Source organism: Australozyma saopauloensis, chromosome 3, assembly GCF_035610405.1.
Source record: "Australozyma saopauloensis chromosome 3, complete sequence".
NCBI classification, from domain to species: Eukaryota; Fungi; Ascomycota; class Pichiomycetes; order Serinales; family Metschnikowiaceae; genus Australozyma; species Australozyma saopauloensis.
Genome location: NC_086133.1, coordinates 674,934 through 690,507, shown reverse-complemented (window position 1 = coordinate 690,507; position 15,574 = coordinate 674,934). Strand labels below are relative to the sequence as shown.

Here is a 15,574-nt window from a genome sequence, read left to right as displayed (position 1 = left end):
TATTAAACGAACAGTTTTGACTTGGACATCGTGAAAAGCATTAATATGTGCGAGGTGAAATCTATAAATTGTCTATGTCTATAAAAAAGAATCCGTAATAATTATGTTAAGCCCAGAGACACAGGCTCTACCTTTTCTTGGGACGAACGGCGCATTTTAAACCGCTTGATGGTTTTGTTCCAGCCGGAGTAGTCTTTGATGTTCTCAACAAGAGAGCCAATTGAGGAACAACGGGTCGAACAATTGGGCGTTAGCAGAGAGGAAGAGTCATTGATGCGAGCACGATTGGGGGTATTGGCGCATTTGCTACACAAGCTGCCGCTATCTCTCGACTCTTCGTACACCTTCAACGCCTTTTCCCATTCATCACTGAGGTCGATTGAGCACTCATTGATACAGGCGACACTCAGGCGCGGAATGAGCAGATTGAGCTCAGAGGAGGTCAACTCTGGTGCGAGGATATCCAGACACCGCCGGCGAGTGATTTTGTCATTTGTGAGCTCCCTGGTGTGAGAAATGAAGTCATTGTAGGTATCCAACAAGAGCTCGTATCCTAGCTTTCGAATGAGAAGTAAATCGGAATGTGAAGGTAGGATATGAGGCAGAAACATCAGCGCGACCTTGTATGACAAATTGACCTCCTTGGTGGAATCCTTCGCCAAGAACGCACGATGGATGAGCAGCCAGTGCTGTAGCACCTCCAGATTGTCTCTTGTAGTTTCATCCGAGAAGAATGCTGTATCTTCCTGAGTAGAGATACTCTGAAGCAAACGGTCAACTTCGACGAAGAACTCTAGGTTCTCCATACAATGAGACGACTTTAGGAACAGAATGAACGACCCGCGGTTAAAAGGACCGCAGTCATGGAGGTGCACATCATTGATCACTTCATCTAACGTTGGAATCGTATAAGTAGAGGTAAACTTAATGGCAGTCATCGATACAAAGACCCGGGCGGGTTCAGAGATCTGGGCCGAGGATATTGACGAGGCCTAGAGGATATGTACTTTGACCGGAGACAAGTTGAGATATGGAGAAGCGATACGTTTCTTTAGTTCTCCTTTTTGGAATGGTGACAACGTGGGTTTCCAAAATAACAGATTTATCAGCTTGGGAATTGGTCAATTGTAGTATCGAAGCAGACCAGGAAACAATTGAGAGCGATCTGGTTCGATAATAGACGCAGCACACTTGACACTGATTGATTAGTGTTTAGGGGCTGAACGAGAACAGGACTGGTGCTCGGTAATACAGAGGAAATATATAGAGCTCCAGAGAGAAGGTGGAAAGAAGCTTGAGAGGTGTTAACAAGTAATCCGAGAAAAAAAAAAGAACAGAATCTCCCGGAACTGTGTGTCTCACAATTGAAAAGCGGATTCCACCCTCCATATATGAGGCCGGGGCGGGTACAAGTCCCGAAGAGTGACAGCCAGGGCCCATGTAAGCAGCGGGCACTCTGCAGGAATGCGTCACTGAAGCCTCTATTCGGATAGCGAAACATAGGCTGGCTTGCAGGACCATTTGCGCGCCTGCAGTATGCAGTGGTTATGAGACCACCACAAATTAGGAGCCCGTATATGGCGAGGATAGTTTGCAGGAAGGTTGAATCGTTGGCCAGGACTGTTTGGCGGACACACTGAAGATCACACAGTACAAACCACACCAGAGATAAGGGGAATGGGAGGGGACCGATGGTCGGGGCTCCGAATAGGCTGGAGAGAGGAAAAGATGGGGAAACTTGAAAAAAAAGGAATCTTTGATCTGGCGAAGGTCACTGTTTCTGCGAACCGGGTATTAATTGCATGTGTGGATGTAGGCAATAAGTGGTGGGCTTTGGTGGGAGTGGTTACGCTGGAGCGTCAGCTGGTGTGGATGGCGGGGCGGTTTTGGAGCATAGGGCAGGGCTGCAAAATCTGGGACCCGTAAAAGTGTGGATGCTAGATAACTGTTAGAGTACTTGACAATACCAAATTACTGTAGTAGATGGCAATTTACAAGGGAATGAGGGATTGAGCTAAAACATGAGTGATAGTAAGCAATATCGATGAATAGGGGAAACGTTACGAAATTTAGGGGTCGAGTTTAGAGAACAGAGATTAGAGATACTGGAGAATAGGGATTAGAGGTCAGAGATAGATTAGTGATCAGAGATTAGTGCTCAGTGATTAGTGATTAGTGATTAGAGACTAGAGATAGAGACTAGACACAAGAGTGAGAGGTGTGGTGGCTGTAGGTACTCCTATTTCGCCTTCTTTGAGAAACGTTCCCATCAATGAAAGTAAGTCATTCATGGACTTTCGGTCTGCACCTACACCGACTTGATGGATTTGTAATGGCATAAATGGGTAATCTTCCTGACAAATCAATGCTCTCCCGACCACAAAATACGCACAAAAGATAAGAAGGGAACACACACAAAATACTATCAATTTTCATGGTTACCGTGCCACTTCTGTTTCCGTACCGTTGCTTCCGACAATGCGCAGCTGACAAGATAATGATTTCGCCGATCAACCAGGTAAATTAAGCTTCCAAAACGTTTTCGCTGCAGCATAGCCCACAATGCCGCAATTCATTGCCACCGCATGTAAGTCCGAATGGGTGCGGCCCCTATTTGACTGTGGGAGTAGGGAATAGGAGACTAGGCAGTGAGATTAGCACAGTTGAAAGAACTAGAAGATTACCATCAGAAGAAATCGAAAGTCAACATTTCAATTTGTCGAGTGACGTAATGGAAAAAATAAAAACCATTTCCTCGGTTGAATTCTCCAATTCCCTTATCAGTAATCAGTACTATTTGTGGCTCTAATCCTGGATGCATCAATTCAGTCTGTTGCGCATAATGCAGATGCTGCACATCTTCTAACTAGACCATTGTACTCCTCATTTAATGGGCGATGCTGGATTACATATTTGCGCATTTTCAGGTTGATTCCAAACTGCTCATTCCTAAAGGTTTCCCACCGAGCAGTGCATCTGTTCCACATCGAGACCGTTGCAGTTGAAGTGCCGAGAAGCGGTTTTTGGTCTCACCATGAACTGTTCTGATGTGTCTTTCTTGGTACTTCGCAGCTCATAACCTGGCGCATAGTCTGATTCAAGAGTGAAGGGCCCCTAACGACTCCCCCCACAAACCAGACTAGGAAATAAAAAAAAACTTACTCCAAAGTGCAATACCACATCCACATTCCATTCTAATTTTTTTTGCCGCCTTTTGCCTGTATCTCAACGGTCGAATTCCACATATAGCCTGAGATACGAATGTGAGACGCGGGGTGTTGCATGGTTGATCTCCTTGTATGCATGTTGAATGACCTTTGAAAGCCTCTGTTTAGCCGCAACACATCGCTCGCTGGCCCACGATAGATTGGAATTTGGCCGTATCAAATGAGCGACTCACCTTCGGAGAGAAATACCTTTCTGCCGAGCAGCACCACGGACAAACGAAATCGTATTTCTTCTTGCCGGCAATGATGGCTGCGCGATTAATTGCAATTTTACACCAGTGTGCTGCCACGTTGATAGGGAGGGTAAACACCTCAAATTGACGCACCTTATACGCTTTTCTGTTGAGGAATCGGGCTGAGCAGATTAATGAATCTGCAAGTTGTCTGAGCAAATTGCAACATGCGGCATTAATTCTAGGGCCGCATTGTGTCAAGACACTGCGATTGTGCACATTCATCTGCTATCATGAGCCGATGCTTGAATTTGGGATTTAAGTGATGTAAGTTCATTTTAGTAGGTGGTGCATGGTTAGTGCAATTTCGGCTGCAATCCACATCTATTTACCACTAAGCCACGGTAACGAAAAAGAACAGGGCAAATCTTTATCCTTGGTGTCTGAAAAGTTTCGCAGATCTAATGCCGTTTCAGGGTCATCATTTTTGATGTCATTGATAATCCCTTACATTTGACCATGGACATCTGATGTTTCTGGCCGTATTAAGCCCCTGTGCTTTTCCAAGTCCCATTTATAATCAGGATTCTTCGAACAAAACACACCCTGGACTTTTCTGTTGTGCATCGACGAAGACATGTTCTGGTAACATACTGTATCCTGACTAGGTTTTCTGGGGAAATTGGACTCTCCACATTCTCACATACCGTCTTGTTCATAACCGCTGGGGGATTCATAACTTGCAATTACGAGCAGTGAGCGCATATTGGACGCGTTCCATGATAGAAATTGTTGTGAGTAAATTTCTTTCCATTTTCATTGGAAAAGTTGCGATACGTTCTTCATCTCCCTTGGTATATCGAGGCCTTGCTGAAGTAATTTGTCATGTCTGATTTGAGTATGAGCAGTATCACATTCAACCAAGGGGCTGATCCCCTCCTACGAAGAGCCTTCTCCACATCGTAATCTTCAGTACTGCCGTTATGTACAACGGTCCATACGATTACGTCAATGGAGGATTGGAGCAATTTTGAGAAATTCGGGTCGGACTCTTGAAGCACTCACTATACCCAATATGGTGCAGAGGGCATGTAGGTTGTGTTTCCTGAAGTTGCAGCTATATGTCTAAAATGTGGACTATTGCAAAACTTACAATCAGAGATGTATCGCATTTTGTAGCGGTGGATTTGATATTTACTCATGGGTGAATGGTGGGCTCTGGCTGCTAGCTTTCTTTTGTCCTCGATGAATAGCTGTACAATACATTTTACAATTTTCAGTTTCTGAAACGGATATCCCGTTGCAATCGGCATTCTATACAATTCTGGTTATTCTGGTGGTCTACGCGATCGCTCATGAAGTGTTCACTGTTGGTTTCCTGTGAAGCATAGCCGATACGTACCACGCCCAAATCTGCAAGCGAATAAAAGAAAGAACAAGATGGCTCATCTTTTGCGTTTCAAACACCGGGTGAGTCACCGGATCCAGTAGTCAAACTGCCTCAATGGGCAATACACCCACATCTACAAGGGCTCGTTCAAGATGTGTATTCGCTATTTAATCGTGGTTTTTGTTGTTGACAGAAATGGCCTGGTATACCATAATCAAGCCCACGGATAAGAACCCGAAGGTCAACACGACTGTGTTCAAGTCGTCGTCGGAAATCATAGTGACAGGTAGTAGTATCGATATCGGTTCTGACCACGGTGTACAGGAACCGTGGAGTAATTAACAAACAGACGCGAAATTTAGAATACAGAAAAGCATCGAATATACATATATGTATTTGACATTTGTAGATGAATTTGAAGCGTGCTATTTCGGGATATTTAAATAGGGCTGGCGGTTTCCAGACACACGGGTTACATTCTATAGAAGTGGTAACCTAATAGGATCTAAGGAAATCCATGGAACCATGTAGTCAGAAAAATCCTGCCAAAATTTATCGACTGAATTGATAGACCAAGAAAAGAGAACGGAAGAAGCGATCCATCTTACAGAAGATTACCGAAGCCAAAGCATCTCCGCAACTCACAGTTTATCAGTGCAGTATACACTTCTTCTTCAACGAGACAGAATGAGACAGCCGCTTGAGGAGCTTCTCTATCAAAAACTCATCCAATCTCCGGTATTCAACTCGTGGGTGAGGAGAATCCATGCTCGTATTAACAGAATCCCACTTGAAGAGCAATCTTTCAGTGCTCACAGAATCGTAGACATCAACGACTACACACCAACCACCTGGCACAAAATCAACGCCTTCAGAATCATTTTTGCGGACGAGCTCAAGAAGGCATTTCTATTTCGATGATTCAATCATACTATCACTCTGAGATATCCACATAGTGGAACCGTGTAACAGACCCAAAGTGTTCTCAAACCAGAGGAATTCATTAAGACAGATCATCTTGTAGAATAAGGGTCGTGCTTTTGAGATCTTCAAGGTTGAGAGAACTTTTGTGCTTGACTCCGTGGGTATCTTCGATGGCAGTGATTTCAGAAACAAACTCGATTCCATTCTCCGTTTTTCGAAACGCGCCCAAGAATATATCTGAAGAATTGCTTTTTGCAGATTTCTGATTTTCAGGGGAATGGAATTCATTAAGGGAGGCTGCTTTGTGGCCCTGCAAGGCAGTGGATGCAAAATTAGGAATAGAGCCTTTGCGGGAGTCAGCCGAAATATTCTTTGCGAGGCGTGAGTCGGAACTGCTAAGTTTCACAGAGCTCAAGCCCTCGGAAACCTTTCTCACTTCATCGGTATCTTTGTTCTGGGCAACATTCTGGTACATTGAAATTAAATATTCATGCTTGAACGCTTCGAAGTCGTTTGACTCGGCGAACTTCAAAAATAGGTTTAACTCTTTCACACTGTTGGTGTTTGTAGGCAGATACATGAACGAAAGGCCCAAGTACTCCAGGTAAAAGGCCAGTTTTTGTTGTTTCAGTAGAACAATGGAGAACCCATAATCGGGGGTTGTGGATATGAGATGAAAGAGCCCTTCTGTGTCTTCAGTGATTGCAATGGTTGCATCTGGTTGTAGGAGGGCAAATGCCTCGGATTTGGCATCAAAAGACCGTAGTTCAACCGTATAACGGCAAAGCACCTTTCCAGAAAGAGGCATCGCCGTTGCGAAATCGCCAGTCGTCAGTGTCTTCAGCTCGGAATCGCATGCAGACTCAAGCCTGGTCTCTGGCGAGAGTAGTTCTGGGACAGAGGGCCTCTTGACCGTATAACTCCGTAATAGTTCGAACGAGGCCTGTTGGGAATTGAGAACGGGCGATAATGGCTGGCAGAACTGCAGACGCAACTCCTTCTCGGGAACATCTGCAGCGCTCTTCTCGTTCACCAGCTCGTACAAACACCGATATATACATACAGTAAAGTTATCCACCTCGTTCTTCTTGATCTCCTCATCGACCACAAACTCGTAGCAGTCGCCCAGATCCCCACTGATGTCGTCCCAACGAATAACCTGCGTGCCGTCATTCTTACAGTATAGCCTCACATTGAGTTCCGGGGTAAGGAAGAACAGTCTTTCGTCTGTGTTGTGTTGTTCTTCATCTAGAACATCATCTCCCTCGTCGTCATCGTCACCATCCGAATAATTGGCACTTAATTCGCCTTCCTGGTATGCACGAGTAACACATAATTGGTAACAGAACGGCGCCGATGTTTGTTTGATGGTGAGAACGGAATCGTTGTACAAACATTCAAGAGCGCCTTTTGGCGACAGCAACGACCGGGATAGAAATAGTCTTCCGGACGGTATACTGGCCACGTCGTCGGACGGAGGCAGTCCTATGAATTTTCGAAGAAAGTTCATGTTGTGGCTGTATATGTCAATAGTACAGGAGGGGTGATAAAGACTGAGGTCGGGAATAGGTGTAGTAGTGGTGGGTTGTTAGTGAAGATGGAATAGATAAGAAATCTTGAGTTTATTATATTTAGATTTTTGTTTCTTTTTATTGAAAAAAGTAACATTAAGAAAATGACTGATTGACAGGTTTCTTGTTTGGCAGAATATCTTGAGTAATGCTTGATTGTGACCTTTGACAATAACGAATGAAGCGAACGAAGAGATTAATGCGTGTGAAACGGCGGATATTAAAAGTCGACACTTCTAGGCAAATGTTATATGGAATTCAGTTTGTTCAAAAATCATACCTTTGTTCGTTTGTGCGTGAACTATGGCTGGTACACACTAGCCTAACTAAAAGAACCCACTGTTTGTTGAAATGACAGTGCCCTATTGGCAGCAAAGAATCGACAGTCGGAAGTGAACAAAAGCAGTAGTTTGTTTTGGAGGTGCTTGAAAAATATTTGAGAAGTTCGACCAGTATTGGTGTTGAAGTATCACAGAACAAGCAACATCATATACCGTGATAATTAAAACCACCATCAACTCGTGAATAATCTTAGACCAAAATTTCTGTTTGTCGTGCCATTATAATTCATCAAGACATTTCTCCCCGGCAAGTTCCCCCAAGCCATCTACAACTGAAGTGAGGAGATAACAATACAAAAGCATAGGAAAATCATTGAAAAAGAGACAGCCCATCGATAAAAAAACTCGCCAACAAGAATTTCCATTATCCAAAATCAATAATATTGACGTTTGAAATGGCTGCAAAATCTATCCCTCACGTGATTCCATCTTGATCTATGGCATCTCTCTACTATCTTCCCCATCATGATTTCACGATTCCGCCAGGGCCTACAGCTCTTATTCAGGCGATCCAATAGTACAAAACCAACCGGCGAAGAAGTCTTCAAGCAAAAATTGGCGCTTGCCGAGAAGGCGGCCAAGGAAAGACTCCCCGAATGGGAAAAGAGAGAAGAGGCACTACGAAAACGGTACGGCCACTGGAACCCGACCCACAAACTCTCCCGCCAGCAGATGGTCGACATTCGTGAATTCAAAAAGGCGGCTCCGCACTTGAAAACCGTGCAAATAGCAGACCATTTCCGGGTGAATCCTGAAAGTATACGACGCATTCTCAAGTCGAAGTGGACTCCTAAAGAGAAAGAACTCGAGAATATTTTGGAGAGGGCAGAGAAAAGAAAACAAAAAAGTAATGAGCGGAAACGTCTCTCAAAATCGGAGCTTCTGGGAACTTTTGGCCAACTAGGGCCACAGAAGCCTGGAAACAACTGGCAACACAAAAAACACCACGCATACTCAAGCCGCCGGAACGGAAACGATCCTCGAAAGTCTTCGCCCAGAGATAATAAACCGTACACAGATACTATTGGAGACTTGTTGGATTAGTCCGGTGCCACACCCGTACACCCTCGGCTCTTGACCGCTCTCACAGTCGGCCCCCATTTCTTACCCCAGGTATTACTGACTAGTTCACTTGTACATACCAAATCCTGAGGTAGGAGTGTAATTTTGAGTCGCCAAGTGTCTGTCTTCGTGCGCCCAACACATTCGAATATCTTGAACTGTAATACCTCCTTATCGAGCGTGCTAGCACGGATTAACATCCTAACTTAACTGTCTACAGATATACATCACAAAACGCTCCCAGTGCATCGATAAGATCTCGAACCATGTCTGTTCCGAGAATCACAATACCCGAATCGGCTTTTGATCCCGCTGCCTATAATCTCAACAGTCGGCAGCGGCCCAAAGTGAGCACACTTCTGTTTTTGCTCCAACTAACCAGAGGCTCCGCTTTGGGAGTTTTAATTGCATACTGCGTGGGCATTTTCGTGTTGAGACCTCTAATGGCCAAAGCCACGTTCCAAAGATTGGACTATCTCGAAGAATGTAGAACAAAGCTTCGAGACTTGTACCTCAACGTCATATGCCGCGTAAAGAACATACCAATGATACGGTTTGACAAGTCTTCGGGAGAAGGCAAGGTCTTGGTTGATGCCATTTGTCAAACAGAGGATTTGGCTACACAAGCCGAAGCCGCAGCTCCAGTCGACACCCTTGGGCAAGATGTAGTTGTGGACAAATTGGGTAAGCTCAATGATGCGTTGAGAAGGGTCTCTGCGTATCTGTCTCAAAACGTGCCACATTTCAACGTCGTCAACTTCACTCTCAAGGACTTGCGCCAGAAGAGCGACTTGGTGATGTTCAACCAGAACGAGATTTTTGCTGCTCCACCTTCAGCTGCCAGAAAATCGGCCAACGTGGCCCAGGATGTGAAAAATGACATTAGGAACATTAAAGGTATGTTCATGAGTGGGCAAGCGTAGGGCGTGTTAGGTTGACTGACACCGTGAAACAGTGCCGATAATGTATGAAGGTTCAACTAACACCATGAAACAGTACCGATAATGTACGATACTGTGTTAAGTAACGACTTAATGGATCACAATAAATATATTTTCTGCTCGAGCAGCAAATTCAGAAGATTTTACCTTTTAAATGTAGGGGACTATCTTAAGTGACCACCAGTAGATCAATCAATCAATAGAAGACGAATGCACACCATAAGTGAAGCATTAGAAAAAAGGAGGCATTAAAGAAAATTAAATTAATAGACCTCTCTTTTTTCATTTCCTAATCTAATATTACTTGCACATTACCGCATCATTACATCATTTAATACCACCCATTCTCGCACCCATTATTCACTATCTGTGTCTAGACTCAACCAGACACAATCAGTAGACATGAAGGATATCTTTGCAGATGACGACGTTGACGATTCAGACTCAAATGAGCTCAGTGACGTTGCCATCGACGACGAAGAAGCAGAGAAGCAATTGAACGAAGCCCTTGTTGAAGAACTAGGCGAAGACGAAAACGACGAGGAACAAGAAGAAGAAGACGAAGAAGAACAAGAGGACGAAGAAGAGGAGATCGAGGACCCGGACGACGCAGAAGACTTCGACGAAAATGACGCGGAGCGGTACGATTTACAGGACATGGAGTCTGACGAAAGCGATGAGTATTCTGCACCAGTAGCAGCGCCGGTGCGGTCCAGCAGGCCGTCGAGAGAAATCAAAAAACGCCAATTGACGTTCTATGAAGAGGACGAGTTGCTCGATAGCGAGGAGGAGGTGGCAGCACCCAAGAAGAAGCAGGTGAAGCTAACGATACCCAAGCGATCATCTGCCAGGGCAGCGCTGAGAGCGCCCAAGAAAGAGGTGGACGAGTTTGCTGATTTCGAGCTGGAGTACAAACCTAAAAAGCTTACAGAACGACAACGTGCCAAGTTGGAGGAGGATCCAAATGAGCGCTACGAAGACCTGATGTTCGCGAGAATGGACCAACAATTGTTGGCCTTGAACCGGAAGATTGTGAAGCGAGAGGAAACAGCCGAACAGGCCGCTCTTCGAAGAGCGGAAAACGCCCGCAAAAGACAGCACTACAAGGTCAAACAGCTAGAAGAGGCCAAGAGAGATACCCTCAACAAGTTGTTGAAGCGCCGAGCCACGAAAACGCGCGAGAAGGAGGCCGAGGACGAGGATGCAGACAGTCTGACATTAAAGCCTCGAAGGCCTGTCGTCAACCATCCGGCCATGCTTCGATGGGTTAGCCGGGCAGAGGGAATCGTGCTTGCCGCTTCCGAGCCGGCCTTTTTCGAAACGTAGCGTCTGCGCCAACCGTCAAACTGGCGTAATGTTTAGAGCCGGTCTAGATATTATTTGCCAAAACCTTCATTTCTCCAAATCTCACCATCACCACTCCTGTCAGCACCACCCTGAGTAGATCTTGAAAAGGGAACACCACAATTTTAAAGATCACAAGAACGAACAAAAAATTAAAACACTACACAAAAGTAAAAAAAAACAAAGCACATTTCCCGATCCGCGATAACACAAAGTACCGGCCCACGCATCATCGGCCTCCTCATCCTAGCACCCCCCCACCAACTAAAAAATAGTTACCCACTTAGGTCGCACTCTTGACATCTAACGGTCACAGTCAGCCGTCCTTACCCTGCAACCTCCAACCACACAAACCGTTACCGGTGAACAATCTTAGCTTGTGTTTTTCAGTTCCCTCCCCTCTGTATTATATATCTGCCCATCTCTCCATCGCTCGGCCTGAGACCCCCACTACAGTGTCTCTATCTATACCGAACCAACAACCACTCTTTTATCTTCAAGCCAAAGGCTAGGCATAGTGACAGCCGCTAGATCTTTTGATAGTGCTCCATTCCATCTCTTTTATATATTCCGGTTCAGATCTCGCGATCGTCTTGTTTGATAGTTTCCTTTGGGTATTGTTTGACAAGATCGGGGAACCCAATTGCTGAGATTTAACAGTAAACATCCTCGGCTCATTCCCAAACGAATTCCCCAAATTGTCTATCCAATCTTTAAAGTGCAGAATTGAAACTCATCGTCGCTCTTTTCGTCATAAGCAAGACTCCTCACACACCTTCTTACCCCCATGATGCTGAACTTCTACGTAGGTATGCATAATAACCAGAACGGCCCGCAGAATTCACAAAACAGAATGGTTTCGGGCGGCCAGTTCGACCAGCGACTGAACTCGCAGATGATGGGCTCGCCTGTCATGGATACACAGCAACAGGCAACCCGCAACCAACGAGCAGCCATGCAGCTGCAGTTCCAGAATTCGGCGGGCGGAGCCGATCCTTCGGGCGGCCAGAAGAACGGCATGGACAAAAAGCAGCCGGCCCAGTTCAAGATCATCCCGAACAATGCCTCTGGCCAGGCCTCTTTCCAGAACCTGACGCAGCCTCTGGGTCAGGGCGTAGGCATTCTGCAGCAGCAGCTCCTGATGCTTCAGAGGCAACTGAGCTCACTGGGCCAAGGCGTAGACACCCAGGAGTCCAGTTTCGGTGACAACCCTCAACCGAACCAGATGCAACAACCTCTGCAGGCCACAACGCAGCCGCTGATGCAAAGCCAGCAGAGAGTCCAGCAAATGCAGCAGCAACAGCTTCAACAACAACAGCTGGCCCAGCAACAACAGCTTTATCTTCGACAACAGCAGCATCAACAACAACTCTACCAGCAGCAGCAGCAACTACAGCAAATGCAGCAGCTCCAAATGCAGCAGAACTTGACCCCTGGAGGCCAGCACATGATGCCTCCTTCTGACAAGTCGTCTCCTGGAAAGACTGGTTCTATTCTGGGCCCTTCGGGGGCTGCTGCCAAGGCGGCTGCTGCTCCCAACGCCTCATCCCAAGCCACCCAGATTGAGGCTAACATTCGAATTTTCAAACGGAACTTAGGTAATGCTGCGGTCTCCCGTATTCTTGACTTAGTTGATATGATCAATAGTGAGCCTGTCGATTCTTCTTCCACATATGATTTCTGGCAACACATTTGTCTGACATACGCCATTCCACAGGCCGCATTTAGAATCACTGTCCCAGTGGAGCCCACAAAGGTAGATGAAGAGAAATTCAATGCTAAAATGCAGCTGTTCACCCTTACTTCCAATACCGCGCCGCGGTTTCTTCTCGCAAATGCGATTGCCCAAAACGTAGCCAAGAGGGAAGTTACCATGCCTGGTCTACGTTTTCATGTATTGAACAGCGGGTCTGTATTTATGGCTTCTAGACTATCGATTATACATACCTATAAGGATGGGTCTTCGACCTATCTCTCTGGTGTTTGTCGGTTTGTATTGAGTCGCGATTTTCGCATCGAGCTGATTGACTGTCATATTTTGACGTATTCGAGCCAGATCTCAATGATGCTGTTGGAGAAAAAGTGGCAGACAGGCTGCAAAACAGAAGCGAACCCCCGAGACCTCGTCAAACGCTTGTTTACTGAGAGTATGGCTAAATCCGCGGCTCTGGATTGTGGGTTCGATGAAAGCGCCATGCGAATCCTCAAAATCAGCGACGTCATGACGCAGCTACGTCCTCTCATGGCCTTCACTCTGAACAATAAACTCAATTCTCCAATAAAGGCCCTTGATGCATACATGAACGTCAATGGCCAGAACACCAACTCGACGCAAGCAAGTGGGGCTGGTGGGCCAGCAGGAACGCCGATGACCCGGCCCATGCCTATGGAAATCAAAAGCCAATTCAAAAAAAGAAAGGCTTCTACTGCTGCTCCGAGTCCACTCAATTCCGAGCCACGATGAGTATATATGAATGCAACCGCTCACAGCAGCTCAAACAGTATCTACACAAATACTACGGATCAGAATTTTTCTTTCGCATAAGTTGTAAAAAACAAAAACAAGAAAAGCAAATGTTTCAACAAATACACCTTTTCCTTTCCTTTTATTCCTTGTATCTGCTTTTCCTCTTACTCTTCTCTATATCCGCTATCTATATTAACTACACACTACTCATCAACACAAACGATGGGCTGCAATGACTCCCGACCACAACTTCGAGGACGCCTATGCAGCACCTCTTGCAGAACTTCTACGGCCACGCACACTCGATGAATTCGTAGGACAAACACATCTCGTAGACTTGCACCACGGCCAAATCTCGGGCTTCATTCAACTAGGATATCTCCCCTCAATGGTTCTAGCGGGACCGCCGGGAGTAGGAAAGACGACGCTTGCAAGCATCTTGGCGGCCAGCGCCAACTACATTTTCATTGAGCTCTCGGCGACCGATTCCACCGTGTCGGAGTTGAAAGAGCTACTGAAGAGCATTAGAGAAGAAAACGCGAAGCGTCTGCGACACTTGGGATATGATAAAGATGGCCGATTGCGTGTCGCGGTATTTATCGATGAGATACATAGATTTCTGAAGATCCAGCAGGACTTCCTTCTTCCGTTCATTGAGAGCGGGGACTTTGTCTTCATTGGAGCGACCACTGTAGAACCGCACAAGCGGATCCGTAGAGCGATATTATCGCGGTGCCAGTTGTTTTGTCTCACGGCTTTGGGTGAGCAGGACTCGCTCCAGATCTTGCGCAGGGCCATTTTGAACGAGAACATTCGCCGGAAACGGAGCAGGGCGCTCTGCTTTTTGGACTATTCGGATATATCTGTGATGGACATTGCCAGGTATGCAAATGGCGACATGAGAAGCGGCATCAACTGTGTTGAATTGCTTAGCTCGAAGTTCACTGGCTCTGAGTATAGGATCGAGGTTGTGGGACAGTTCTCTAGGCTCAGTGAGGATATTGTGCGGAACACAATCGAGACACTCTACAAAAGTAGGTTGGGTATCAAGGACGTATCGAATCTTGGCTTGGTAGAGCTGCTCCTACTGTGTATTAGTGGAGAGCTGTTGGATGTTTCCTCCGAAGGTGTTGAATTGACTTCAAAATCTGAGCCTGGTGCTACTATCGCTGATTCAGAGAAGCAGCTTCCTGTGAAAATCAAGCTTTCTCCCTTCGTTTTGTCTCTCTTTGAGGTAGAGAGGTCCGAGCCAATTCCTGTGGCTATTGAGAGTGACTTCAAGCTTCCAGATAGAGAACGTCACTGGGTTGAGGCTATGAACTGTTCAGATGATAGTGATGAGGAAATTGGAGCAATCCCAAGAACTTCAGACTCCTCTTCGTTGCAATCGGTTGATTTCGAATCGTCTTACAATGACTATCGGTTGTTTTCCGCCATTTACGCCATGTCTCGCCTCCTCGAGAATGGCGAGTCTGTTCTTCTCATTCTAAAATACTTGATTTTATTCACCTGCTTGTTTTCGGAAGGCAACGGAGGCGAATTGCAGAGTGTTGTTGGCTCCATGAAAGCTGTAGGCAAAGCAGCGGTGAATCCTTCCCGAGTCCTCAGTGATTGCATTGAATTTCTATGTTTCATGCCAAAATCAAGAGAAGAACTGCTTGTTAAGCGCATCGAACGAATAAAAAAGTCTCTAGCCTCGAATGCGGCATCGGACATTTCGAAAGAGGGAGTCCACGACCCGCTTCTGTTTGAAATTGTCTATGACAGAGACTTAGAATCGCAGTTACTTGCACCAGTTACCAGTTCTCAGTCAGCGGGTCCTTTCACTGCTCAAAATGAGTTTAAGGTTGAATTGATGAGTTCCATGAGTCTGAACGACCTAAGAGAATTTGAATTCGGTTTGGACTCATCATTTTTGACAGCTTCATGAGCGGATTATATTTATATGAGTATAGTTGTAATTGCATAAGAATTTTGGACGTGGTCAATGATTTTCTGCTGATAGATTTGGTACAGATTAATTCAAACAAGAGGAGACAAGACTATTGAAATATACTTCAAAACACCTTAGCAACAAGTTCTACAATGAATCACTTTAACTGTTTTCTATGACAAAGATATGAACTGATTTTGA

At 45.6% G+C, this 15,574-nt stretch overlaps 9 protein-coding genes across 9 annotated transcripts; 6 read left to right on the top strand and 3 right to left on the bottom strand.

Annotated features, from left to right (window-relative positions):
* Window positions 1–101: 101 nt before the first annotated feature.
* PUMCH_002489 (uncharacterized protein) lies at window positions 102–938 on the bottom strand (the record flags this gene model as incomplete). Its single annotated transcript, XM_063021498.1, has 1 exon — window positions 102–938. The coding sequence occupies one exon, from the start codon at window positions 936–938 to the stop codon at window positions 102–104; it is 837 nt and encodes a 278-aa protein (XP_062877568.1).
* Window positions 939–4,957: 4,019 nt separating this feature from the next.
* Window positions 4,958–5,068, bottom strand: PUMCH_002488 (uncharacterized protein; the record flags this gene model as incomplete). Its single annotated transcript, XM_063021497.1, has 1 exon — window positions 4,958–5,068. One exon carries the CDS (start codon window positions 5,066–5,068, stop codon window positions 4,958–4,960), a length of 111 nt encoding a protein of 36 aa, XP_062877567.1.
* A 409-nt stretch (window positions 5,069–5,477) lies between these two features.
* On the top strand, window positions 5,478–5,711 carry PUMCH_002487 (uncharacterized protein; the record flags this gene model as incomplete). The annotated part of the gene is made up of 1 exon (XM_063021496.1): window positions 5,478–5,711. One exon carries the CDS (start codon window positions 5,478–5,480, stop codon window positions 5,709–5,711), a length of 234 nt encoding a protein of 77 aa, XP_062877566.1.
* Window positions 5,712–5,793: 82 nt separating this feature from the next.
* On the bottom strand, window positions 5,794–7,224 carry PUMCH_002486 (uncharacterized protein; the record flags this gene model as incomplete). The annotated part of the gene is made up of 1 exon (XM_063021495.1): window positions 5,794–7,224. The coding sequence occupies one exon, from the start codon at window positions 7,222–7,224 to the stop codon at window positions 5,794–5,796; it is 1,431 nt and encodes a 476-aa protein (XP_062877565.1).
* An 867-nt stretch (window positions 7,225–8,091) lies between these two features.
* On the top strand, window positions 8,092–8,670 carry PUMCH_002485 (uncharacterized protein; the record flags this gene model as incomplete). Its single annotated transcript, XM_063021494.1, has 1 exon — window positions 8,092–8,670. The coding sequence occupies one exon, from the start codon at window positions 8,092–8,094 to the stop codon at window positions 8,668–8,670; it is 579 nt and encodes a 192-aa protein (XP_062877564.1).
* Window positions 8,671–8,954: 284 nt separating this feature from the next.
* Window positions 8,955–9,611, top strand: PUMCH_002484 (uncharacterized protein; the record flags this gene model as incomplete). The annotated part of the gene is made up of 1 exon (XM_063021493.1): window positions 8,955–9,611. The coding sequence occupies one exon, from the start codon at window positions 8,955–8,957 to the stop codon at window positions 9,609–9,611; it is 657 nt and encodes a 218-aa protein (XP_062877563.1).
* A 420-nt stretch (window positions 9,612–10,031) lies between these two features.
* PUMCH_002483 (uncharacterized protein) lies at window positions 10,032–10,955 on the top strand (the record flags this gene model as incomplete). Its single annotated transcript, XM_063021492.1, has 1 exon — window positions 10,032–10,955. One exon carries the CDS (start codon window positions 10,032–10,034, stop codon window positions 10,953–10,955), a length of 924 nt encoding a protein of 307 aa, XP_062877562.1.
* Window positions 10,956–11,760: 805 nt separating this feature from the next.
* Window positions 11,761–13,437, top strand: PUMCH_002482 (uncharacterized protein; the record flags this gene model as incomplete). Its single annotated transcript, XM_063021491.1, has 1 exon — window positions 11,761–13,437. One exon carries the CDS (start codon window positions 11,761–11,763, stop codon window positions 13,435–13,437), a length of 1,677 nt encoding a protein of 558 aa, XP_062877561.1.
* Window positions 13,438–13,672: 235 nt separating this feature from the next.
* On the top strand, window positions 13,673–15,370 carry PUMCH_002481 (uncharacterized protein; the record flags this gene model as incomplete). The annotated part of the gene is made up of 1 exon (XM_063021490.1): window positions 13,673–15,370. The coding sequence occupies one exon, from the start codon at window positions 13,673–13,675 to the stop codon at window positions 15,368–15,370; it is 1,698 nt and encodes a 565-aa protein (XP_062877560.1).
* Window positions 15,371–15,574: the final 204 nt, after the last annotated feature.